The 25,233-nt window shown below is 48.3% G+C and overlaps 1 protein-coding gene across 1 annotated transcript; it reads right to left on the bottom strand.

Annotated features, from left to right (window-relative positions):
• Positions 1-1,356: 1,356 nt before the first annotated feature.
• Positions 1,357-25,016, bottom strand: CASP10 (caspase 10). Its single transcript, XM_065413111.1, has 12 exons — positions 24,867-25,016; positions 20,140-20,270; positions 18,952-19,292; positions 18,099-18,198; positions 17,211-17,346; positions 15,969-16,078; positions 13,471-13,507; positions 12,952-13,008; positions 11,607-11,695; positions 9,143-9,254; positions 7,402-7,906; positions 1,357-3,196 (listed from the first exon to the last, which is right to left on the bottom strand). Exons 3-12 carry the CDS (start codon positions 19,257-19,259, stop codon positions 3,034-3,036), a joined length of 1,617 nt encoding a protein of 538 aa, XP_065269183.1. The 5' UTR covers positions 19,260-19,292; positions 20,140-20,270; positions 24,867-25,016; the 3' UTR covers positions 1,357-3,033.
• Positions 25,017-25,233: the final 217 nt, after the last annotated feature.

Here is a 25,233-nt window from a genome sequence, read left to right as displayed (position 1 = left end):
TGAGACCCCTGCAGAAGACCATCTCACAAACTCGAAACTGGGCCAAAAAAGTTGTTCTAACTGGAGACACCCATCAGAAGCAGCTCTGCTACAGGCATAAGAAAGAGAGAATGAATTTGGTGGAATATACAACGTTTTAGAAATTATTTAAGTTTCTACCCCAGTAGTAGGCTTGTGTGACCCACCACAAGGCAGTTCCAGGGTTTAATTACTGGCCCTTCCTCTCTATACTAGCATGAGTTGGAAATGTAGTGGAGGTAACATACTCAATTCTTCTGGCTAATTAAAGGAAGCACTGAAAACAGAACCCCCTCCATATCTGTTTGGCCAGAGGAATGGCTAGTCATGATTAAGGTGGCTAAGGAACTAAAGGAGTCCCAGAGGGAAGGCTATTTTCCAGGGAACAAAGGCATTAGCAGGATCACCACCTACCAACAGAGCAGGTCCATCTCTGACTAGGAAATGTTTCTCTTTTGGTGTTTGTGGTTAGTGTGAATGAGCCTGTGAGACCTTTCTATCTATAACGAACTCATCATCAGCACTGAAGAGTCAAGTAGAGCCTGGGTAAAGGTTCTGATCATCTCCCCCAAAAAACCATTTGGAAGACAAGTCAAAAGAGCAAAGCAAATGACTGGTGGGGAAGAGTGTGGAAAGACCTTTGAAGCTGGCTTTCCCTCAGCTCAGCTGCTCAGGGTGTAGAAGCTAGTAAGGAAGGTGTGATGGAGCTGCTAAGGCAGCCTGAGGAGACAGAGTGCACCAGCTTCCTAAATGGCTTCAGCATGGGTTATTTATTCTACAGTGCCCTGGTGTACATGGAGCCTACAGATAGACAGAGATAAAGTCTCTGCCTCAAAAGCAAATAAAGACCCAATCTTGAGAGGTGGAGAATCCCCTCAATTCCCTTTTACTTCAGAGGGATTTGTGGGGCATCAGCACTTTACAGGATTGGGTCCTTGCTTATTCCTAAGTATCTTCTCTTTAAATTTTGTGGCCTGAGATCCAGGTCTATCTGTCTAGATATTTATATAGCTTTCTTCCCCACACCCCGCCCCAAAAGAGTATCTGAGTGCCTCACAAATGTTAATTTATGCCCCCCATACCAGCGGAGGGTAGGGCAATGCTATTATCCCCCCATTTCACAGACAGAGAACTGAGGCACAGAGAGATTAAGTGATTTGCCCAATGTCACACAGGAAGTCTGAGGCAAAACCAGGAATTGATCGCAGGCCTCTTAAATCCCAGCCCTAATCCTTCACTTCAAGGGCTTGCTTTTGGGTGAAGTGGGGAAGATTATTTTTCAGCAGCATAGTTTTTGCAATCCAAAACACCACTCCCAAGAAAAGTAAATGTTACCAGCTTTTATTAAAATAGCAGCATTTTATTATACATGCAGGAGTGGATGATTTATCTGAGCATAAAGTTTGAAATAGCTAGCATTTCTGGAACCACAGATTCATATCCCAGCAGGGTCCAATTGATCTTACTTGCCTTTGAGGTAGATGAGTTTTATGCAGTTTATTGTATAGGAGGAGTCTCAGATTGAGACCCTAAAAAATATTGAGGCTTTGTCTGCTGTATGTACATGCTAAAAATCCCACTGCATGTTTTGTTGGGACTAGGGAATTGCCCTGTTTTCCTTGGCCAAAAGTTTCCCTCTCCCCAAAACCCATCCTACTGCTATACAAAGCTGGCTGCTGCCTTCTAAACCAGAGGTGGCTGTATTTTGTTGATGGAGCTAGCTCTGCATGGATATTGTTGGCAAAGCACTTTGAAATGGAAGCAGCTATAGAAATGTAAGTTAGTGTTTTAACAACAACTGGAATTTTTGCCAATTAAATTTCCATTTATGTTGCCATACACCCTAGTCACCACATGAGGACACTAACACCCCTGGACAAGAAACAATAAAGTAAAAAGACCTCCAGGTAAGAGATGCACCACTGAAGATTTTACTATACACTGAATTTCACTTCTAATCTCACAGGACAGTCCTGCAAGGTGGATTTTACACAGACTCTAGTCTAGTCTCATTGGAACAGGGGATATAGTCACCCTGACCCCAAAGACAGGAGTTTTGTTCCAGCCTAGCTCTCACCCATTTCTCATATGTCCACATTTGTGGTGGTCTTTTTAAATAATGGAGAAATTAATCCCTATAGACCTTTGTTCTTAAAAACAAAGCTAACCAAAACCTGTTGTGTCCACAGCAGTGTTAGATGCCCCATCTGACAGATAAATGATAATCAGCAGCTCTTTCATGTTGAACCATAGCCCCCACCGCACCCTACGATAAGGCAATGAGAAAGCTGGTTTCCTACAGGAGGCAATAATGCAGATCTTGTGCTTCTGGAACTATTTGATGTTGGACAAGGAATGCTAAACCAACCACATACCAAATTAACATCCAGTTTTAAGGCAACAGCATGCACTGTGGGATTAATAAATGCTTTACATGAGGAATCTAGTGGCTCCACAAAGAGTGTAGGTCATTTAAATTTGAGAGGGAATAGACCAGTGTCCACCTGCCATTGTAGGATTAGCTCCCTACACTACATTTGCTGAGGTCTTGTTCATTCTGATTTGGGAGACTATTCCACAGGATCAGAGAGCTCATTGGCAGGATTCCAAATCATTAATGTACAGAGAAAAGAACAATGGTCTTAAAGCAGACCATTACCACCCCTCTGGTGTAGATATGGAAAGCCATGTGCACCTATTGTGTCCACAGTAATGGATGCAGCACCTATTTCACCGGCAGAAATCTACAAGTGCTTGCAAAAATCTGTATATATTCACATTGCCAACAAACCCCACCACCACCACCAATCATTTCCGCAAACAGACATTGTGAGCAGTTGGCCCATCGTACTCTCCTTTGGCTCCATGCGTTAGCAATTTCAGGAAGACCTCATCCTGGATGGTAATTATTTACCATCCACCTGATTTAATAAGAAGAGCGCTGGCTTATCCAAGGGCTGTACTGGATGGTATCGAATGCAAGATGGGATCGTGAATGAAAAGAAAAAAAAAATTCTATTGCTGCTGTGATGGGGGTGGACTTCTAGGCACTGGGAATATCAGTTTCTTCCTCAAGGTGTAGGCTGGTTGGGGCATCTGTTTCTTTTTCCCCAAGTTGTCTGCACGTTTGCTCACATCTTCATTGACTTCAGTAAGAATTGACAAGATGTCTTCACCTCTACAGCCAGAGAAAAGACAGAATGTCTGATTAATCAAGTATCAGAGGGGTAGCCGTGTTAGTCTGGATCTGTAAAAGCAGCAAAGAGTCCTGTGGCACCTTATAGACTAACAGATGTATTGAAGCATGCATCCGACGAAGTGGGTATTCACCCACGAAAGCTCATGCTCCAATACGTCTGTTAGTCTATAAGGTGCCACAGGACTCTCTGATTAATCAGAGTGTTATCATTAACCCTGATTCACAGAAACAATGCCAATAGTACATATCTGCAACATTGTACTCTTAACATGCAGTAGTATTCTACAAACACACTAAACCAGATTAAACACTTTTCTGAATTCAGTATGAGGCTTCAAGACTATGGAGGTCACAATCCTACTCCCACTGAAATCAACAGCAACTCTCTCATTGACCTCAAAATGGTAGTAGAATAATGTCCCATGCACCTAACACACAGAATCACCCACAAACAATAGTGGTGTGACAGAATGAACTGCCACATGGGGAGAGGAAAAAAAAGAAAAACATTGCAAGCAAATGACTCCAATTAACCAGTCCTCTCAGTGGCTGCTGGCAGTGTGAGGGGTCTAGACTTGTAAAATTGCAATGAGTCATGCCAGATATGCCATATAACAATTTCGCAGATACCTTACCATTTGCCAAGTATGATAATCTTGCTTATTTGTTTGTATCACGTTTATATTACGAGTTATAGATATGTAGGGTATATCTGTATTTCAAACTTGTGCTGTGCATCTGAGTGACACCCCCAGACAGACTGGCATCAGCACTGCCTAGCCTGCTTGATGGCACACCCAGGGACATCGGCTGTACAATAAACCCATTGAAAGACCAGGGACTACACCTGATGAGTCAGCAAGCCATGTAGGGGCCTGCCTATGGACAAAGTACTCTAAGGCTTTTCCATGTGCTGTGAAGCTTGTGTTTGGGACACAGGAAGTACAAGCCTCATGGCAAAAGAATATAAAAGGCAACTGCATCATCTCCATTTTGTCTTCATTCATGCTTCTTACCACTGGAGTAACTTTTCTACAAATGAAGCTCTGAACAAAGGGACTGAATGACCCATCCAACCAAGCTGTGGATGTGTTCCAGAGGAACTTTCAAGCCAGCAAACTCACCAATACTGCTAAGAACGTGATAGATGGACTTTGAAGACTCTGTATGTATTTGAGTGCTTTATCATTTAACAACTCTCTTCTTGTTCTTTTTTCTTTATAATATACTCCTGGGGGAATTCTACGCCACTGCATGTGCGCAGAATTCATGTCCACAGCAGATTTCGGTGCTTCTCCACAGAAAAATGATTTTCTGATGGGGAAGCCGCAAGAGCAGTCATGCGCCACTCCCCAGCAGCGCGGATGCATTGTTTTGGGCACCTGGGGCAGCTAGCAGAGAGGTAAATCATTGGGGGGGGGGGCTGGGGACGCCCCAGCCAGTTGCTCCTACCCTGTGCCAGGCTAAGCTGCTAGTCCCAGCTGGGCTGAGGACAGGACTTCCTCTTCCTCTGCAAGGAGCAGCCAGGGCTGGGTCAGACCCACCCCCAGAAACCTCTCTGGCTGCAGGAAGCCCCGCATCGCCCCCCCACACACACACACTTCCTGCTCCCATCGCTCCTCAGCCATGGGGGGCAGGGGTCAGTGTACAGGGAGCTGCTCTTCCGTCTGCCGAACCCCCGTGCATCTGGACCCACCTCATATCAAGATCAGCCCCTGCACCCAGAACCCCCCACTGACCCCCCTGAACCCAAACCCACACCCTAACAAGCCTCACTCTCTGCATCCAAAGCCCCCCTACACCCAGACCCCCCCACCAAGCCCCACCTCCCTGCATTGGGACCCCACCCCTGCACTTGAACCCCCACCCCAACAAACCTCACTCCACCTGGACCTGGACTACCCTGACTAGCCCCCCACATCCAGATCCCCACCCCACTGAATCCCACCAAGCCAGCACCCGCAACCCATCAAGCCAGCACCTGGACCCCTCCTGCTGAGCACTCCACACCCAGACCCCCTGCTGAGCCCCAACCACCTTCACCTGGACCCCCCTGCAGAGTCCCATTGTGTCTGAACCCGTTCATCCAGATCTCCCCCCCACCAAGACCCCCCCACCAAGCCGCCCACACCTGGATCTCCCCACACTAAGCCCCCCCACATTTGGATCCTACTGGGCTGAGCCTGCCTGCCTACATCTAGTGTGCTTGGTATGGAGGGGCAGGGCCCTAGGGTATTTCTGGGGCAGGCCTAGTCCTTGCGCTGTGTCAGGGTCAGGTGCTGAGTCCATATCCCAGGCAGGGGACGGGGAGCCCGCAGGGTGATCTCTCACCTCTGTGCAGCCAGTGGCCTGTGCTCCCCACTGCCATGCTGGAGCCTACACATTTATTTATCGACAAATAAAATTTGCAAAATTTTAAAATATTGTGTGCACACTTTTTTGGCATAATTTTTAATTTTTGGCGCAGAATTCCCTCAGGAGTAATAATAAATCTGTAATTTTAGACACTAAAGGATTGGTTGGAAGTGTGGTATTTTGGATAAGAGCCAAACTCCTTTTGACCTTGTAACGTGGCTGACCCTTTGGGGTCAGAAGAACCTTTTGAATAGGTGAACAAAGTTTTGAAATAACTTCTCACTGTACTGGACCTATGTGCTGATTGGGAGCCTGGAAACTGGAATGCAATAAAGGGGGCTGTGTAATTTCTTTTTCAGCTTCTTGATAACCAGAGTGGAGGATCAGAAGCAGAGTTTGAGACTGGTTGGTGAGTTTAACTTCAGTGTTACCCACCAGTCTTGGGAGCATCTCCTCTCACTTTTGCAGTGACCTTAGCATTTCCAGCCCTAGGCACACGGGGGAGAATTGGGTATAGGCGGGGGCCTACCTCCCTAGGAAATTCTGGATGTGCCTGAGAGGTAAGAGCTATAGGGAAATGGAACTAAAGATTTTGGGTGTAGATTATGATAAACTACTAATACACCCCTTTTGCAAGTATTCTTACATTCTCTCTGACATCTTGTCTCTTGTATGTGTGTAAAATTGGGACCAAAAGACTCTCTGATGCCATAGTTTATCCACAGCACATTTTCTCTCTTTTCTTCCTTAATACAGTCATGAAATAAAAAAGAAAAGTAATGACCTAAATCTGCATTCTTGGGCCAGATTCCCCCCTTGTAACTCCATCCAAGTCAGTGAGGTTACACAAGGGATGAAATTTGGCCCCCAGTGCTTGCCATTCTCTACAGCAGGCAAACCCAATCAGAGTTCCTCATGGCTGGACTCATGTTCACATCATGCACCTTACTACAACAAAGGCTCAAACTGAACACCACGCAGCAGCAAAGAAACACATACTGTAAGACTAGTGTTTTCCATAATTCCACCATAGCATCTAGAAGACACTGTGTAGGTATCTAACAGATGGGACAAAGCCAGACTGCTTCATTCAAAACTTCCCTCACCCCCTTAAGTTTGGCCATTCATATAAAAACAGATCCAAAATCCGCATGGTCTGTGTTTTGGGTGGAACCAAATACATCCATCTGAACCCACTCAAAAAGAGAACCTGGACCTGAAGCAGCCTTAGTTTTGAGTTTGGTTTGGTAAAACTAAAACCCAGCCTCCTCAGATCATCCCTAAGGCCTTGGTGCTGCAAACATTTATGTAAGTTTACAGAGACAAGCTAAACAGATTACCAGTTTTAAACTGATGTGTGTCCACGTAGGAGTTTACACCAATTAAAAAAAACTAGTGCAGGTTTGTGGGTGGACAAGCCCTTAGACTTAGGCCTGCCTTTGGTGAGCAAAGATTCAGCATCACTACCATTTCTTCACCCACTGGGGTATAGGGGCTTGTTACAAGGCAAGTTACTGCACAGGAAGCCAGGGTCAAAAACTGCAGCACACCATCTTGCCTGCAGTAAAGTCCCATGTGGACACTGCTGCAGCGCAGTAAAATCCTGGAATAGCGCTTGGCATATTACACTTTCAAGCAGTAGTACACCAATCCGCACTCCGGGACTTTCACTGCAACGTAGCAGCGTCTACATGGGATGTTACTGTACAGCAAGCTGGCGTGCTGCAGATTCTCCCCACTCTCCCCTAGCATGCCACACAATAACCTGCTATGTATACAGCCCTATGTTATCAGTAAGGTCTCACCCTCAAGCTACAAAGAAGTATTACCTTGGTACCAAGAGCTGTAACTTATTGCAGAGGGATTGAATGTACCAAGTACCATGCTGTATGTGGCGGAAAGATGCATAACCACCCACTGTGGCCATGCCAAGGAGGAAATCAGCTTCTTCCGGAATGCTTTCAGAAGGGGAGACTAGTTGCTGTATGGGAAGCAAGTCAGGATTCTGTGCATCTGCTTCAATGTAGACAGCCTGTTGTATCTCTTTGCCTTGACATGCCTGGATAAAAAAGAGTTTGGGTTTTTCTGCCAGCTGTGGGCATTGTCTGGCTGTGAAGTAGGACATGATAGTGCGGATTGGTACTTCTTGTTCATCTATCCCATAGACCAATCCCGACTCTCCATGAGATAGAATACAGCACACAAAGCAGTCCCTGTCTCTGTGATCTTTCGAAGACCGCCATTCCTGCATGAGATTTTTTATTTCTACTGATGTCTTATCAGTATAAGTCTTCACATCCAGACCAAGCCACGTAAACACTTGCGCCAGCATCTCTGTTATTAAAAAAATAAAGAAAGAAAAGCTGGGGAGGGTTGGAGAATAATATAATCATAATATAAAATCACTATGCAAGCTAAGCTGAAGAGTAACTGACTTCACACAAAGTGGCACCTGCAAACAAACACACACGATAGAGTAGATTTGAGACCAAACAGGATAAATGGAACCCAAACCCAGCACAATTATGAGGCTCAAACATGCCTGAGTTTTTCAGGCCAGAGTTTCATAAAGCAAGGCCTGAGGTCTACAGGCACTTGTGTGTGTGCGCAACCAGCACAACTGGATGAGCAAAACTGGGATTCTTGGTAGACATTGGGCACTCTTTGCAGAATTTCAGATTGGGTTTGCTCCAAGTAGAACCCGGCTCATTCATACTAGTGAATGGAGACCCTGGAATACTACAGAATTTGGTGATTTAGAGAGTAAGTGAACAAACAACAAACAAAAAGGACAGTCCATTACAAAATTATCTACATAACAAGAAGAGCTAAAGGGCCTGATTTTTTCTCACTTGCACTAGCATAGATCAACTGTAGTCAATGTGGCTAAAGCACCCCAAGACTTGGACGTGTAATCATACATGGTTTTTGGGGTAGGAACTGTCATTTTCTTTTTGTCTGTACAGCATGTAACACAAAGGACCCCCAACCTGGATGGCCTCTAAACACTATTGCAATATGCACATTCAGTAATATATCTTATATAAGATTATAACAATACAATCTTTGCATTGTTAATAACTGAAGAACTCTATATCTTGGGCTCATCTCAAAGAGATAAATCACAACTTGAAGGCATTTTTGATCTGTGAATTAGCTTAATTTACATTAAGCCTCTGCAAATAAGAGACAGAACCATTAATAGTTAAATACAAGAGATGTCACATTTAATACAATAATGGGTTCAGTGCTCTAAGAAAACTAACATATTTCTCTTACCATCGGTCTAGCTATAGTAAGTCCTGGAGAAGTTTTAATTTGGACACCCTTTTGGAATTACACAGTTTGGTTGCACTGATAAAGATGCCAATGCAAACTCACTCCTGTCAAGTAATCAATCATGTATTTCATTTTTTCCCCCACTCACGATACAAGTGGCATTATTTGACTTCTATGAGTGTACACTGCTTATAACTATGCACTTAAAATATGAGCAAATAAAACCTATACGGGCCTTAGAAGTACAACCCATGAAGAGGCAGAGCAGACCCTAAACCAGAAGTGACTTACCAGCATCTTTATTAGATCCTCTCCTCTTCTGAAGAGTCCCAGTAAAGCTAAAATTATTAATAATGAGGCAATAGCCTCTGTGTGGCCCATCCATTTTATAGGTCATCAGCTTCTGTTGACAGGAAGGAGAAAGAAGCTCACAGCTTTTATGAAGGAATTTTATTTTTAAGAAGACAATCTATTGCCTTTAGATTCAAGAGTACAATCCACCTGTGAGGTTACTATTTCTGTAACCCCCCTGGGGTTTTCAATCTCCTGTACTGCCTAGAGTTTTTGAGATGCCCCTTTTGCTGTACCCTCGCTCCCGAAGAAATATATTGTCTTCTGTGATATGTGCATATATTTCCATTTGGCATTAATGGGAGGTACATACCATTAGGGGAAGAAAAGGGAGACCAAACTCCTTTATCATATAACTGCTCTAAAAATGAACCACACAGTGCTGTTAAGCTTTGTTTAAAAGCCACAGACTTCTAGTAAATGAAACGTCTTTATTTTACAGCTTATATAATAGGTATGATAAAAGGTACGACTACCAAGCAAAATTTAGAAGTGGATTATTGTACCATCTACAATAATTACTAGTCAGGCAAGGACTCAGCCCATAACAGAGTCAGACCAAGATTTTCAAAGTGAGGAGTGATTTTGGATGCTCTAATTTTTCAGACTCTCAATTTGAGAAACCTCAAAGAGGCTGGTTATTTCAGGAAATGCTGAACACTCACTCTCTAACAATCAGGCCTCTTTAAGGTGTATCAAGTTAGGCACCCAAAAGTTTGAAACAAACACCCAAAATCACTAGTTACTTTTGAAAATTTAGGCCTCAGGAGTGTCATCCAGTATGAGAAGACAGATGTGGAGCCCCAGGCAGACTTCAGTAACTTGTTAGCACATTTGACTCTGAGGGGGAAAAGGTTAGCACTTGGGGCAGGACTTAGCAACAGAATTCTACAGTTGGTAGGGAGTTGGGGATAACTGTCATGAGGGGACAGGAATAGATTATTTCCACAGCTAGCAGGAGGGCTGTCTTGGACCCTTGGCACTGTGAAGCCACAGACACATGTATCCCCAAATTTGTCTCGGGGGGGGGGGGGGGGGGGTCATACGCGGTTTTTACTCATGTGCTGGGAAAGAAAACTGACAGAACAGGGGCAAGCGAGGCCACAAGTTTGGTACATGTCTAGGGCTGGCCCTTAGGGCATGGCTACACTTGCAGATGTAGAGCGCTGAGAGTTAAACCAGCGTTCGGACAGTGCAGTAGGGAAAGCGCTGCAGTCTGTCCACACTGACAGCTGCTTGTGCACTGGCGTGGCCACATTTGTGGCACTTGCAGCGGTGCATTATGGGCAGCTATCCCAGCATGCAAGTGACTGCAACGTGCTTTTCAAATGGGGGAAGGGGGGTGGAGTGTGTTATGTATATGTGGGGGGAGAGAGAGTGGGGTTTTGGGGGGGCTGAGAGCATGTCAGCATGCTGTCTTGTAAGTTCAGACCCCGCCTCTCTCCCCCCGCCTCTCTCTCTCTCACACACAGCATTCCACACTAATGGCTTGCGTGCCGGCTGTCAGAAATGGAGCTTTGAAAGAGCATATCCACATTCCTACAGGAGTTCAAAACAATGACAAAAGTGGCCACTTGACTTAAGGGGATTATGGGACGTTTCCAGAGGCCGATCAGAGTGCAGTAACCCAACACCTCGTTCACACTGACGCCCGGGAGTGGTAGCCAAGGCGCAGCAAACGTTATTCCTCTCGCTGAGGTGGAGTACCAGCAGCGCTGTAGCCGCGGAGACAGAGTGCTCTAGGTGCCTTGCCAGTGTGGACGGGGAGTGAGCTAGGGCGCATGGGGCTCCTTTATTGCACTGTAACTCGCAAGTGTAGCCAAGGCCTTAGTCTCCAATGTGACTATGGTAAAAACTGAAAAGTCATCTGGACTCCAAATATTGTCTCTTTAAATCTACAACTCATCCCCAAGATTGTTAAGAGCTACTAATTATCAGGGGAGTCTTCAACAACAGCAGGCTTGACTCTGCTCCAGTTACATCAGTTTAACCCTATTGACTTTATAATGGAGTGACTCCCAATTTAGTGGGAACAGAATCAGAGTCAGCGCTTTGTGCTCCTTTGGTGCCAAAGTGCACCATTTCTAGAGCAGTGCAGATATCAGTTGATGTTGCTGATGCACCAACACAAATATTTTGGTATAAGAAATTCTAGAAACTGAAGTGGTTAAATAAAAACAGCAGCGTTAATTTTCCCACCAAAACTCCATTCACATCACAGGGAAGAAGACAAGAGGGGGAATTCCATGGTTGCCCAATGGTACAAGGAGAGAAAGAAAATACCTCAGGGTTCTAAGAAGGTATTAAGAACAGTGGAAACTTGGCACTGTCTTTTTAAGCGGAGAATCAAATTCTCCAAGTTATTGATTAGAGTCAGGAAAGTATTTAGGCGATTGCCTCAAACCTCTGTTTTGCTTTCTGGGTTGCTGATTCTCGCAGGTTGTTCCTGGCTTAGTTCAGAGATGCCTTGCATAACATTTACTGCTTTGTCATCTAGAAAAAAAAAAAAATACAAATGTTTAGGGGATGAAATCTACTGTCTGTAGATGCACCAAACCTAAGTTCTACTAAAATGCAGCAGTTTTCATGATTATTAAAGTGCTATTATACTAAAAGAAAAATGACAGTCAAAATTCCATTGTCTTACTCAGCAGCTCTCCTGTGTATTCCAGGTCATATCTGTTCACACACGTCACTGACAAAAATAAAATTGTACTCCTATTAGTACTGCAGAATGAACACAGCTCTAGGAGAGCGTGGATGTGGATTCTGCCTCATGGATCTTCAAGAGAATTTTTCACTAGATTGGGGGTCAACTGTGTTCTAAGTGAGTCCCCAAAGGTAGCTGAAGTTGTGGTGTAGGCACGCCCTTAAATCCAATTACAGAATCTTTTTAGGGGATGATGCGGAAGCAGGGAAGAGCCCAGTTTGACTCTCATTTCCAGGCTGCATTCAGAGATCTGGTAGTTAGAGGGGGGGAAATGATTTTTTTGTTTTTTGTTTTTAAACTTCTAAACAGCAATTTGACCTTCAGTCACTGAGGCAAATATGAAATCTCATGGTGCCATTTGTGCTGAGTAGAACAATCAGAATTACATTTATTTGAGCAAGAAATATCCCCCCTCCCCTTGCCTTTTCTAGAGCTGTTTCCCACTGTACACCTACTAAGGGAATCCTGTAGCTCAGATTGAGTCTAATTAAGCAATACATGTACCATGTGAAAGGAAGCAATCTCACCCCCCCACCCGACCCCCAATCCTCAACTCCCTGTTGATTAATTATCTTGATTTACTGTAATTTCGCCAACATGCTACTGTCCTAGGGAAATGCAAACAGCACAGTCACACGCAGTTGCCAGAGTGCTGGGGCTGGCAGCAGGTGTGGTTTTTTTGGTGATATGCAGAAGATAGAAGGGCTGAGAAAGGGGGGATTCTTCCTGGGGAGAGCAGGGGAGAGCCTGTATGTGTGGCAGGGAGGGGAGAAGGAGTGGGATTGAAGAGACTGATGATCTGCCTGTGCATAAGAGTGCCTGACTGGTGCTGCAAAATAAGCCCTCTCCTTGTTACTCCTTCAACTGGCCTGTCCCTCCCAAGCCAGGGCAATAGACCATAGTACTGCTCAAGTGACATTCCAGGAACTCTCCAAATCTGTTTGAACCTGCTCTGAAAATTCATACTCTCTTTACTTTTAGGCAGCCAGCAATAAGAACTACTTAAAATAAAAACACAGAAAAACGTATTAAGACAGACCTTGTCTGGCAGCTATGAAATGCACACTCCCAGCATGTTCCCGCAGGCTCCCAGAGTCTATAAAAGCAAGAAAGACAGAAATAAAATTGTCTCATGGGCCCATGAAATTAACAATATGACTTTATCAGTAGTTACACTAACAGTAACAGAGTCCTATTGCCTTATCTCATGTTATTTGTGTACAATTAAGGGGGGGGGAGGGGGCTTTTTGCCTCTAGTCAGACTAACCCTTCTTTAATCTTTCTGGAAAGCAGGTTGGCTATTTCCCTGTCACAAGTGACAATCCACAGCAGGGGGATTTGCTGATTACCTGTGACTGTTCTCTAAATGTGAGCAGCCAACCCCCAAAACCAGCTTGTGCCAACAGGAAAAGAAAAAGCCAACCTAAAGCAAATCAGTCAAACTATTTTAAAACTACTGTAAATGGAGCCTTCAAAATTTTCTGAAGTAAACTAAAACCAGTTAGAAACATTAGAAATACAGACATTAAAAATAAAAACACTTCCCAGAAAGACTTACCATAAATATTAGAACCCAGAGATTTGATAGGGGTCTCCTATATGAAGGAGGAAGAGGGGAATACCTGCATTAAAAATCAATGTAATAAAATCAATAAAATAGATTTTAATAGTGATTTTAGCAGAAAAAGACTTGATAAATGTCAGTGCCACATGGTGTTTTGGAAAGAGATAGGGAGAAGCAGACAGGGGCAAGACTGAGAGTCCCCAAGGGCAGCAACGTGTTTAGCAGTTGAGCAGACATTTCACAGCTGCAGCAAGCCCGTCAGAGGTGAGCAGCTAGAGGAGAGTGCTGCCCGCAGAGTGGGTTCTATTTTCTGGGAAGCTCCACTCGAAAAGCATATATGGTGTCCTTAAATGACACTACACTTCCATTGAACTTATGCGTGGACGTTGCAGCACATACAATCACATAGGGTACACTGAAGTCAATGGCAAAACTTATTGATGTAAGTGGTGCCAACAGTTCACTCAGGATAAAAATTCCCTACGGTTCAGGAACATGGGAATTACCATATCAGAGCAAAACAATTGTCTGTGTACTCTGGTATCCTCTCTTCAACCATGGGACAATAATAGATGCTTCAGAGGAGGAAGGCTTCCAGTCCCATGATGCACCTAATTGTACACTATCTATGTCTCTAGTAATGGGGAGAAATTTCTTCCTGTCTCAACTGATGAGCAGTTTATGCCCTGGATAAGAATTGAGAACACTTGCAATTGTATCCTAGCACATACCATTCTCACTTGTGTAAATGTCAACCCCTTTTGAATCTTAGTAAGCTATTTGCTTCAATAACATGCTGCAGCAGCAAGTTCCTCAGGTTTATTCTACAGTGTATACATTTTTTTTAGCATTTTTAAATGTTACCTTTTTATCTCCCTGAGTGCCTTCACATTGTTATATTATGAAAGAGGGAAACAGGAACATAAAATGGACTCATGCAAACTATGCTTTAAAAGCAAACAAACAATTGTGCTAGTTTTTCCATTGTGAAAGATGCCAGACTGAAAGCCATGGAAATTGAAGCCCTCTATTTATACATGAACCAGGTACACCACTAACAGCAGCAACACAAATTTCCTGATTGCCCAATGTACCTCCGCTCTTGTCTACAGGGAGCATGCTTCTGTGAGGATAATTAAATCTCCATAACCACTTAGTCTTTAACCTCATTCCCAATCCCCTGAGGTATTCAGTTCTTCTTTCTTTAAAGACATCTCTTTTGACATTTCTCCCTTCCTAACACTAAATATTTTCAAGAGGAATAATTCATAACTGGCTTTTAGGATGCTCTGATCCTAATTATTAAGGCTAAGATTTTGTCACGGTAATTTTTTGTAAAAGTCACAGACACATGGGCAATAAACAAAAATTCACAGAGCCCGTGACCTGTCTGTGACTTTACTAAAAATAACCGGGGTCAGGGCTAAGTAGGGGTGGAAGAACGGAGTCTGGAGGGGTGGGACCAACAGGCGGAGCCCCCCGCCTCCAGCGGAGGACCCAGCCACAGGGGCACACATTCCCCGCTCCGGAGCTGGCTGTAGCTGCGGGACATGAGTGCGTGGCCCCGGCTGCAGCCCCCACCAAGCTCTGGCAGCAGCACTGGGAAGCCATGAGGGGGATACACAGTCCCCGCTGAGCTGCCGAGCAGGGGCACGCGGCCCCCACTGCAGTCCCCACCAGAAGCTGCGGGGCTGGGGTGCAGCCACGGGGGGTGCGCAGCCCCCATTCTGGAGCTGGCTGCAGCTGCGGGACATGAGTGGGTGACACCAGCTGCAGCCCCCTCCAAGCCCTGGCTGCAGCCCTGGGAAGCCACAGGGAGGCACATGGCCCCAGCTGCAGCCCCCGGCCGAAGCTGCAAGCCTTGGACACGGGGGGGGGTGGGGGGGAGAAAGGGGGTGTCGGGTGCAGCCACGGGGGGCTCCAAAGCTGGCTGCAGCTATGGGACAGGGCTGCGCTGCCATGGCTGCAGCCCCTGCCAAGCCCCGGCCACAGCGGGGAGAAGCAGCAAGGCCCTCGGACACCGCGAGGGGGGCACATGGCCCCCGATGCAGCCCCTGGCGGAAGCCGTGAGGCTGGGATGCAGCGGGGGTGCAGCCACAGAGAGCGCACAGCTCCCGCTCTGGAGCTGGCCGCAGCTCCTGGACAGAGGCTCACAACCCGGCTGCAGCCCCCTCCCCCTCCAAGCCGCAGGGCAGGGGCTGCACGGTACCAGTTCCAGCTATCCAGCCCCAGTTGCAGGGCAGGGGTACACAGTCCTGCCTCCAGCCCCGGCGTCAGCTGCTGACAGCTGAAGCAGAAGAAGACACGGGGGTCCGGTAAAGTCACGGATTCTGTGACTAAATCGTAGCCTTACTAATTATTTGATGTCCTTGGTAGCCACATTTATAGCAGACTCTGTTCCCTTCCCCAAATCAGAAGGGATGATTTAGCTAGACTTCAGTCAATGACAATACAGAAGCGAGAGTGAAGAAAATAGGCTCACTGCAGCATACCTGTGAGGAAGTCAATAGCCTGACATCACCTCCAGAATGAAACAGTCCTTCAGAGATGTGATGGGAAAATGATGCAGTTTCTTTGACCGGCAGACTGCTTTCCTGCTGAGCTAGAGAAACTAACAGGAGAGGCATAATAAACAAATTTGTGAAAGCAAGAGAAACAGCTCAGCACAAACTAACCTCCTTAATAAGGGAAACGTGGAGAGGCACCTAGCGAGAGATGCTTAAAACACAAACGTACAGAAATTCCACCAAGGGGATAAGAAGCCTGTAAGGTGAAGTCAGTAGGGGGACATGACTGTCCAGCTTCTCCCAGAACTGGTTCTAGATAACTGTCTAAATGAAACATTGTGCCCTTTCAGCATGCAAATTCCTAACCTACAGATCCTAAATGAAATAAGCTTAATAGCTACGGCACAGACTCTACTGGAGAGTGAACCACAGATAACATACATGCATGTGCACCCACTCATTTAGCACGTCACCTATCAACAAATCCCTGCCTCCTGTGCAGGTCAATATACAACACTTCTAGAGTGCTGTTCATCCACTCACCATAAAGCTCTATCCAACGGTGGGTCAGCCTTGTTACCTTCATTTCACAGATGTGAAAACTGAGGCACAGAGAGGTGAAGTGACTTTCTCACAGTCATACAGCAGAGTCAGTGGCAGAGTCAGGGACAGAAGAAAGGTTTCCAGACTTCCAATCCCATGCCCCATCCACTGGACCGCTTTGCCTGGCCACAGCCATTTTGGAGCTACTATGTATATTCTTACAGTACTGCTGCTAGCAGGTAGCAAAAACTAGAGGCGGCAAAGCAGAGCTCATATGCAAAGACCACAAGTGCCCCAGTTTTAGTCTCAGGGGTAGCAATGCATGTGGAGGACACACACAGCAGCTCCAGCTACCAGACACAGCAACTAGTTCAATCTGTTCCAGTAAACGTGCTGGCCCGCAGGGCCGGCTCCAGGTTTTCTGCCGCCCCAAGCGGCAAAAAAAAAGCCGCGGCAGCACGATTGGGCCGCTCCACTCTTCGGCGGCAAATCGGCGGCGGGTCCTTTGTTCCGAGAGGGACTGAGGGACCCACTGCCGAATTGCCGCCGAAGACCCGGCCGTGCCGCCCCAATAGCGGCCGGAGTGCCGCCCCTTGGTATTGGCCACCCCAAGCACCTGCTTCCTTAGCTGGTGCCTGGAGCCGGCCCTGCTGGCACGCACAGCAGCCCACTCAGAATTCTCACCTCTTTCCATTTTGTATTTGTTTACTGTTTTCAGGAGATCAGGTGAAATGTCCATACAGATTTTCTCCAGTATTTGCAGGTTGTTCTGTGCTAAATGGTCTTGTTTTTCCAGAAAGGTCAGCAGCTCTAAACTGGACTGCCAGTGAAACAGGAGAGAGAGTGTCAAGTGCACTTAACCTGCTCCTTAAATCTTAATACGATCTACAAAAGCCTGCCCTGCCTTTAAAAAAAAATAACAAGACACCGATTCTCCTGGAGTACATATTGCTGAAATACAGAACACCTCACAATCCTTACACTTCCCACTTCATACTTATTCTTATCTGTCTGGCTTCTTACTACCAAGGAGGTGTCTCCATAGTACATTTCACAGCGCTGGGGGGCAAATCATGTTGTAACATGGTAGCTCACTGACAGCTTCATAATCTGGTTTGATCCTGCTTGTATAGCCAGTACCACACTGTATCAGTGAACTACGTTATAGTCTGTATCACAATCAAGTAACTAGTTAATGTCGTGTGTCTTGGTCCCATATACACTTGGTCCAACTATGCTGTAACACAGCTGGGGGGATTAGCCTGGTATTGTATTTCCTAGTGACCTCTAGGACTTGAAAGGCCTCAGAATCCATCACACAGCAAACACAAGAGAGAGCCAATCCAGCATAACAGTCCTTAGTGTAAATGAGACCCAGGCCCTACACTTCCTAGCCCCACTCAGCCACCACCTTCCCTCGGGTAGAAATAAACCACTGCCCAAACATCTACTGCCCCAGTCACATGCTGACACAATCAGCTGATGCCATATGCTGGCAAAACCCTCTCTCCACTCTCTCTCCTAGTCTCACTAATAAGAGCCTCTAACATTCTTCGCCCTCTCCCCACATACCATATTTGTCAGCTTCTTTGGGAGCTGGTCCCTCAAGAGGAACATGGCTCTTTTTAAATCCTCACTGGTGATGTCCTCTGACAGTTCATACAGCATCTGCCTGTGTGACACAGATCCAGTTAGGTGAACTAAATACCATTGTAAACATACTGTAAATCCTACACTGGCACCCCATAACCCCCCAAAGCAATGCTCAGAGGATGGTAATGTGCCCACCATTGGAAGCTCTGCTATGCTCCTCCAATGCTGCCACCTGCTTCACCTGTAGCACACGTGGGCATCTCTACTTAGCCTGCTCAGCAAAGGTCAACATGCAGCAGGCAGACTGCAGGCAACACTGGAGAGCTAGAGCTGGCGTAGTAGAGCACGAGCAGCAGCCAAGCGTTATGGTCAGGAACTTACCACTGGTGTAAGCAAATTAATATGGAAGAGCGGAGGAAGTTTAGGTTGTCGTAGGAGGAAGAGGATATAAAAACATCCCAATCCAACCCAAGAATTCACAGAGGGAGAGGAACAGAGCAAAGGAGGAAGAGCCAGAGAGACAGCAGTAGAAAGCTATGGGAGAGGAATGACAGTCTATGGCACACTGTGTCACTCCTCTCCTCTGGCACAACATAACAGAAGAGGACCCAGGCCTTTCTAATGTGGTGTTGGCCCACGAATGCTCTGAGCTTTGCAGCCTCACCCCAAGAAAAATTATTAAAGGTCACCAATTAGTCTGAGCATCTGCATACTGTAAAACCTAATCACCAAACTTCACTTCACAACTTTCAAATATCACACAGCAAGTAACAGATCAACATCCTTTCAAGGCAGAAAATGTCTGGAGATACCCAGTTCCCAGAAAGCTCACCTGTACCGAGATACCTTCCCTTTCCAGGGTAGATTTTCTTGCACGGTTTCCTTGGTGTAGCCAAGTTTCTGGAGCAGGAAGTGACACCTAATCCTGTACAAAAGCTCAGCTAGTATGAAAGTATCTTCCTTATTCAGCAAATCCTTAGCCATGAGGAGCTGGAAGATGTCGTGAGCTGATTCTACAGCTTCCAGCTTTTTGAAGGAGAGCAAGTCACTACAGAGAAATTTCAGGGCCTCCACTTCTTCAGTTCCCAGGTTTTCATCGATGACTAGAAGCTGCTGGCGAAACTTTATGTCATCACCCATACTGGAGGCTTTCTTTAGGAGACACTTTACAACCTGAGAATGGAAAGGAAAAGAAGAGTCCAATGTAATAAATCAAATGGCACTGGTGCTAGGGGAGAACTGAAATTTAGCTTCTAATAGGCACTAAGCAGCATCCTTGATACTCTGTGTTGGTCAAATATTTCTTCCAAACCATCAGAAGCCAAATACTCAGCAGACGGCCTAACTCCTTCCTGCATGCACCACACTGCAGCAGTGTGGCAAGATCTGCTCCTTCCTCTTCTCGTGATCAGGAGAGAGAAGAGTCCCCCGCTGATCACTCCCTCTCACTTCTGAACCATGGGCAGCTCCAGTGTCTTTACAATGGGTGGGGGTAGAAAGAGAACAAGGTGCTGCTCTTGGTCCCTGCAGCTTGACTACAACTTGCCATGGCTGGGAGAGGACAAAAAAGTGAGACTTCCTCCTGCCCTGGGGCTTCCATCATGGGAGCTCTGCCACCACTTCCCATGATCAGGAGGAGGAGAAGGTGCTCCTCCCCAAGGCTGGCACTAGGACTAGGTGAGCAAGGGTGGGCACCAAACTGTGGTGCTGTGTGGCTTTTGGGGGGGGCACTGAAAATGTTTTCTGCCCAGGTGCCAAAATGGCTGCTCTCCTTGCCCATAGGTTGAAACACACCAGCAGTGACATTATCACCTGGAAGCCAAAGTTCTCAGCACTGTGGCAGTTGTAGAGTGCACATCCCATCCCCTGCACCACTCTGCAGCTAGTTTGCTGTTCTGTACCAAATGTGAAAGCAAAGAGTCTCCTTCCTACTCTCAAACCTCCCTTATGAAAAAGTCCTATAGAATTTAATAGGAGTGAAACTAACAGGGTTCTAGAGAAATTAATACAATTCTCTTACATTTAATGGAGAATAATATGCTTTCTGCTTCACTGCCAGCTCCCTTCTCTCCTGGACATTTTGGGGTTCCTCAGTGGACCACTCGCTTTAATTTGGCAGCAGGTCGTCTTTAGGACTTTTACCACAGCTCTCTTCATACAAAGACAAAAGGAAAAGTGGGAGATGATCAATGAACACTAAAACTTGGGAGGCAGTCAGCAGGTAAAGGGGGGAGTGCATGTTTCGGGGAGAAATCAGCAGGGCATTGCCGTGTGTGTAGGTGGGTGGGAAATATAATTCATGAGTCCTGGTCCATCTCCCCTCTAACCACTAAACAACACTTCCCAGAGCCAGGAATAGAAACAAAGTGTTCAAACTACCCTCTCTCTCCCACGTCTACCTACATACCTGCCCCCCAAAAAAATTTTGCTTACATCCTTTTCCTCTTCAGATAGCCCAACTCCCCCAATCTTCTGTCCCACATATTGCAGCACCCTCTTCACTTATAAACAAGATGGCTGCAAGAAAGCATAGATCCATGGCCTTTCTACACACACAAGTTTACCTAAGGACTTGTTTTTAACTAAGGACAGCAGGAGGGCCAGCACTGCAAGGATGATCCTATCAGAGACCCTAGGCAGTACCCAGGACAGCAAGCCCCTCCTACCACTGGCACTGTCTGTTCTGGCTACACTACTATTTTTACTGCACTAGCTAGAGAGCTAAAGCAGGTACATCTCCTCTAGCTGGGAAGCACACTCCCAGCTCCAAGTGCAGATCTATCAATTAAAAGGGGCAAATTTGTGCACAGACCAGCCCTCAGTCATCACTTCTCTACCAGTCAGTCAAATCCCAATAGAACCACACGATACAAACTCAGCACACATTCACACTAGAACACACATGGCTGCTTTCCCAATTCCAAATCTTCGCTGCTTGATTCCTGACACCATCAGTTACGGATCCCAGCCACTCCGGTGTTCTGCGGCTTAGCTGTTCTATCTCCCCCACCATTCCAGCCAGCATTCTCACACCTGGCACTGTTGCTGAATTGGGTTAAGCTGAAACGAACAGTTGCTAAATATAAAAAACTTAAATTGGTAGAAAAATCTGATTAGTTTTTAAATGGTTTAATCTAACATTTTTAAACATTAATGACATTTTAAAAAATTCTTGTGTATGTTTTGTATCTTGGAGGGATTAAGGGGACAAAAAGCAGGACAAGTGTGGAGTGAACCCAGTCTGCCCAGAGCAGCTAGCGGACACTACGGACAGACATAGAGAGCGGGGGTGGGAAGAAGGGATGAACAGTCACTCTGTAAAATCAAAATACAACCAACAAAACCCTGCTTCCTAGTTTCACACTTCCACTGCCACCACCTGTCTCACCCCAAGAGGGAAGCACAAGTGAAGCAGAGACATTTGTACTGTGTCCCCTCTTTCTGGAGGGACAGGATGAGTGATTCATAGCCAGTCCTAGTAACACAGTCGTGTTCCCACACTCAAGAAACAGCCTAATTTGCACCAAACCACCACTCTGACGCTCCTTCTACATTTCTAGATCGGGAAGAAGGGAAGACTATGGGAAGCGGGTGGTGCCAGGGGGCCTGTAAAGGCCAATGGATGATCAATGCTTGAGGAGAGCTCAGTGTCTGGGGGATGCAGGGAACTAAGAGGAGAGCGGTGCTGGGCGCCTGTGGGCAGAGCCGGCTCTAGCATTTTTGCCGCCCCAAGCAGCACAAAAAAAAAAAAAAAAAAAGGTGCGATCGCGGCGGCAGCTCTACCGCCGCTTCATTCTACGGCGGCAATTCGGCGGCAGGTTCTTTGCTCCCAGAGGGAGTGACGGCCCCGCCGCCGAATTGCCGCCGAAGAGCTGGACGTGCCGCCCCCCTCTTCATTGGCCGCCCCAGGGACCTGCTTGCTAGGCTGGTGCCTGGAGCCAGCCCTGCCTGTGGGAAGATGGGGAGGCTGTGCAGGGGCTGGATGCCCATGGATAGGGATACCGGGGGCTGGTGCAGGCAGTTGGGCCTGGGGGATACCGGGGGGATGGTGTAGGCGGTGGGGACTCGGGGGGAAGGGGTGGATGGTGCAGGAGGTGAGGGCTGGGGAGGATGGTGCAGGCGGTGGGGACTCGGGGGGATGCCGGGCAGGGCCGGCTCCAGGCACCAGGCAACCAAGCTGGTGCTTGGGGCGGCACCTGGAGGGGGGCGGCGCGGCGCTCGGGCCGCCGGGGAGAGCGGGGCCACAGCCAGGCTCGCCGCCCTCCCCCCGGCGCTCTGGCCGCCCTCCCCCCCGCGCCCTGCCCCCGGCGCTCTGGCCGCCGGGGGGCTTGCTGCCCTGCCCCCGCCAGGGCTCGCCGCCCTGCCCCCGCCGGGGCTCGCCGCCGGGGGGGGGGGGAGAGCCGAGCCCCCGCCGGGGCTCGCCGCCCTCCTCCCAGGGCTCCGGCCACCCTCCCCCCGGCCGCCGGGGGGAAAGCGGAGCCCCCGCCGGGGCTCGCCGCCCTCCCCCCCGGCGCCCTGCCCCCGGCCGCCAGGAGGAGAGCGGAGCCCCCGCCAGGGCTCGCCACCCTCGCCCCGGGGCTCCGGCCGCCCTCCCCCCGGCGGGAGAGCGGAGCCCCCGCCGGGGCTCGCCGCCCCCCCGCGGGGGGGGGGGGCGGCGGAGGCTTTTTTGCCTGGGGCAGCAAAAAAGCCAGAGCCGGCCCTGATGCCGGGGAAGGGATGGTGCAGGCCAGGGCCGGCTCCAGGCACCAGCTTAACAAGCAGGTGCTTGGGGCGGGCAAGGGAGAGGGGCGGCACGTGCAGCAATTCGGGGGCGGCAGGTCCCTCGCTCCCTCTAGGAGCGAAGGACCTGCCGCTGAACTGCCGCCGCCGATCGCGGCTTTTTTTTTTTTTTTTTCCCCCGCAATTGCCGCCGCCGGTCGCGATTGTGATCGCGGCTTTTTTTTTTTTTTTTTTGCTTGGGGCTGGAGCAGGCGGTGGGGGCTGGGGAGATGGGGCAGGAGGTGGGCGCGGGGTGCCAGTGGGAGGAAGGAGGTTTGTGCAGGCGGTGGGGGCTGGGGGGAATGCGGGGGGGATGGGGCAGGAGATGGGGGTGGGGGCGGGGTGCCAGTGGGAGGAAGGAGGTTTGTGCGGGCTGGGGGGGAAGGGGGGGATGGTGCAGGAGGTGGGGGCCGAGGGGATGCCGGGAGGATGGGGCAGGAGATGGGGGCCGGGGAGGATAGGGGTGGAGGTGCAAGGGGGGGGGTTGCGGGAGGCAAGGCCCCCCTGGCTCACCACTCCCCGGCGCACATCCCTGTCGGAGCGGTGCCAGCCTCCAGCCCCCAGGATTTCCCTGAGGGGGGGCATGAGGGGCCGGGGTCTCTCCCCCGCCCACCACAGACACGGGACCAGCCGGCACCGCCCCCGACAGCTGCGCCCACCCCGTCCCCCGCCTGCTTCGGGCCAGCGTGCGCATGCGCGGGTGGATGTGGTGCCCCCCCCCCCCACCTGGAGCAGCAAGAGTGGGGGCGGCCGCGCTTCGCCGCCTGCCCCGCGGCCTTTACCGCACCCTCTGCCCGGGTCGCTCAATCCGCCTGTCCCGGGCAGGGAAAGGCGGGAGCGGGTTGCGCACCGAGCCGGAGTGGGGCCGGGTCTGTGCCTGGCTGCGGGGCGCTGCTCTGCGGGCTGAGCGCGGGACTCGGCTGTTCGGTTGTTATTTAGTTTAGTCAAGTCCCTGCTTGCGCCGGAGGAGGCGGAAATCTGCCCTGGAGCGCTCCCTCCCCAGACACAGGCAGGGGCGACAGGACTCAGCAAGACCTGGGGTAAAACGCGGTTGGAAAACAAATGCACTCAAGGCTCACACCCAGATCTCAGAACAGGCGGGCTGCCATCCGCTTACATTAGACATCGGCTTTGCTGCGAATTTCTGGGAAGATTACCGAGCTAGTCTGGACTTGGCATGATTGGTGAACACAGTAACACAAAATACAATTGTCTCGTCTACACTGACAAGGCCAACATTGGTTTTTAACTGGGTCCCCACAGCATGGTGGATTTTCAGACCCAATATGGGGCTATTTTGGCATCTGACAATGGGCTAGAAGGATCATAGACTATCAGGGTTGGAAGGGACTTGACCTCAGGAGGTATCTAGTCCAACTCCCTGCTCAAAGCAGGACCAATCCACGGACAGATTTTTGCCCCAGATCCCTAAATGGCTCCCTCCAGGATTGAACTCACAACCCCTGGGTTTAGCAGGCCAATGCTCAAACCACTGAGCTATCCCTCCTCACCCCTGGAACTAGAAGGGAAAGAGGGAACTACAAATGGGACCTAGTGCCTGTGACAGGCCAGACTATCCTTCCAGGGATTTTTTTGCTCTTTCCTATCACCTCTGGGGACTTGCTTCCGTTTCCTTTACAACTTCCCTTTCTTACAAGTTCCCAAGCACACAACTTTCAAAATAATCTCTATGCATTCAAAGCATCCCTGTTCTGTTTGGAGAGACAACTGCTGTAAAATGCCATGTCATGGTGACCATCCCAGTTTCGCTTTTCCCTTTCCAAGACTGAGGGTGTTCGGGTGAGAGGAGGGGGAAGTGCTTAACCGGGCTGATCTACTGTCATGTAATGACTTGAAAACCCCCTTTTCCCCCTGTGATGAACCCTGATACTAACAAAGTACATGTCAGCAGTAACATTTTTATAACAGAGCCGGCACAGAGTTAAAGGATTGAGGGGAAAGTCTGAGAAAGAAGAGAGACAAACTTACCTTCAGCATTCCAGAGTCCACTGGAAGTTAATAGGCTTGACCCAGATCTAAGCACAACAATGTTCTCTACTGCAGAAAAATCTCAATATTGCCTGTTCACAACCTGCAGCAAGAAAACTGAAAACAGGACAAACTTTCACAAGGAGAGCATACCCTGAAAAGTCTTGCCCTTCAGGTTGGTACATAGCAGCCCCTCCCCTTTTCTGATAGACCAAATATAGCAATACAAAGGGCTCCGCCCACATCAGAAGCAAAGGGTATCAGCATATGTATCCATAAACAGAGAAAAACAGCTGTCTGGCAGATACTGAGCTAATGCGAAACCTCGAAGTTAACTTGAAAGTCAGTTTTAAAAGAAAGTTACGGG

Source organism: Emys orbicularis, chromosome 11 (assembly GCF_028017835.1).
Source record: "Emys orbicularis isolate rEmyOrb1 chromosome 11, rEmyOrb1.hap1, whole genome shotgun sequence".
NCBI lineage: Eukaryota > Metazoa > Chordata > Testudines > Emydidae > Emys > Emys orbicularis.
This window is presented reverse-complemented; position numbering and strand designations above follow the sequence as displayed.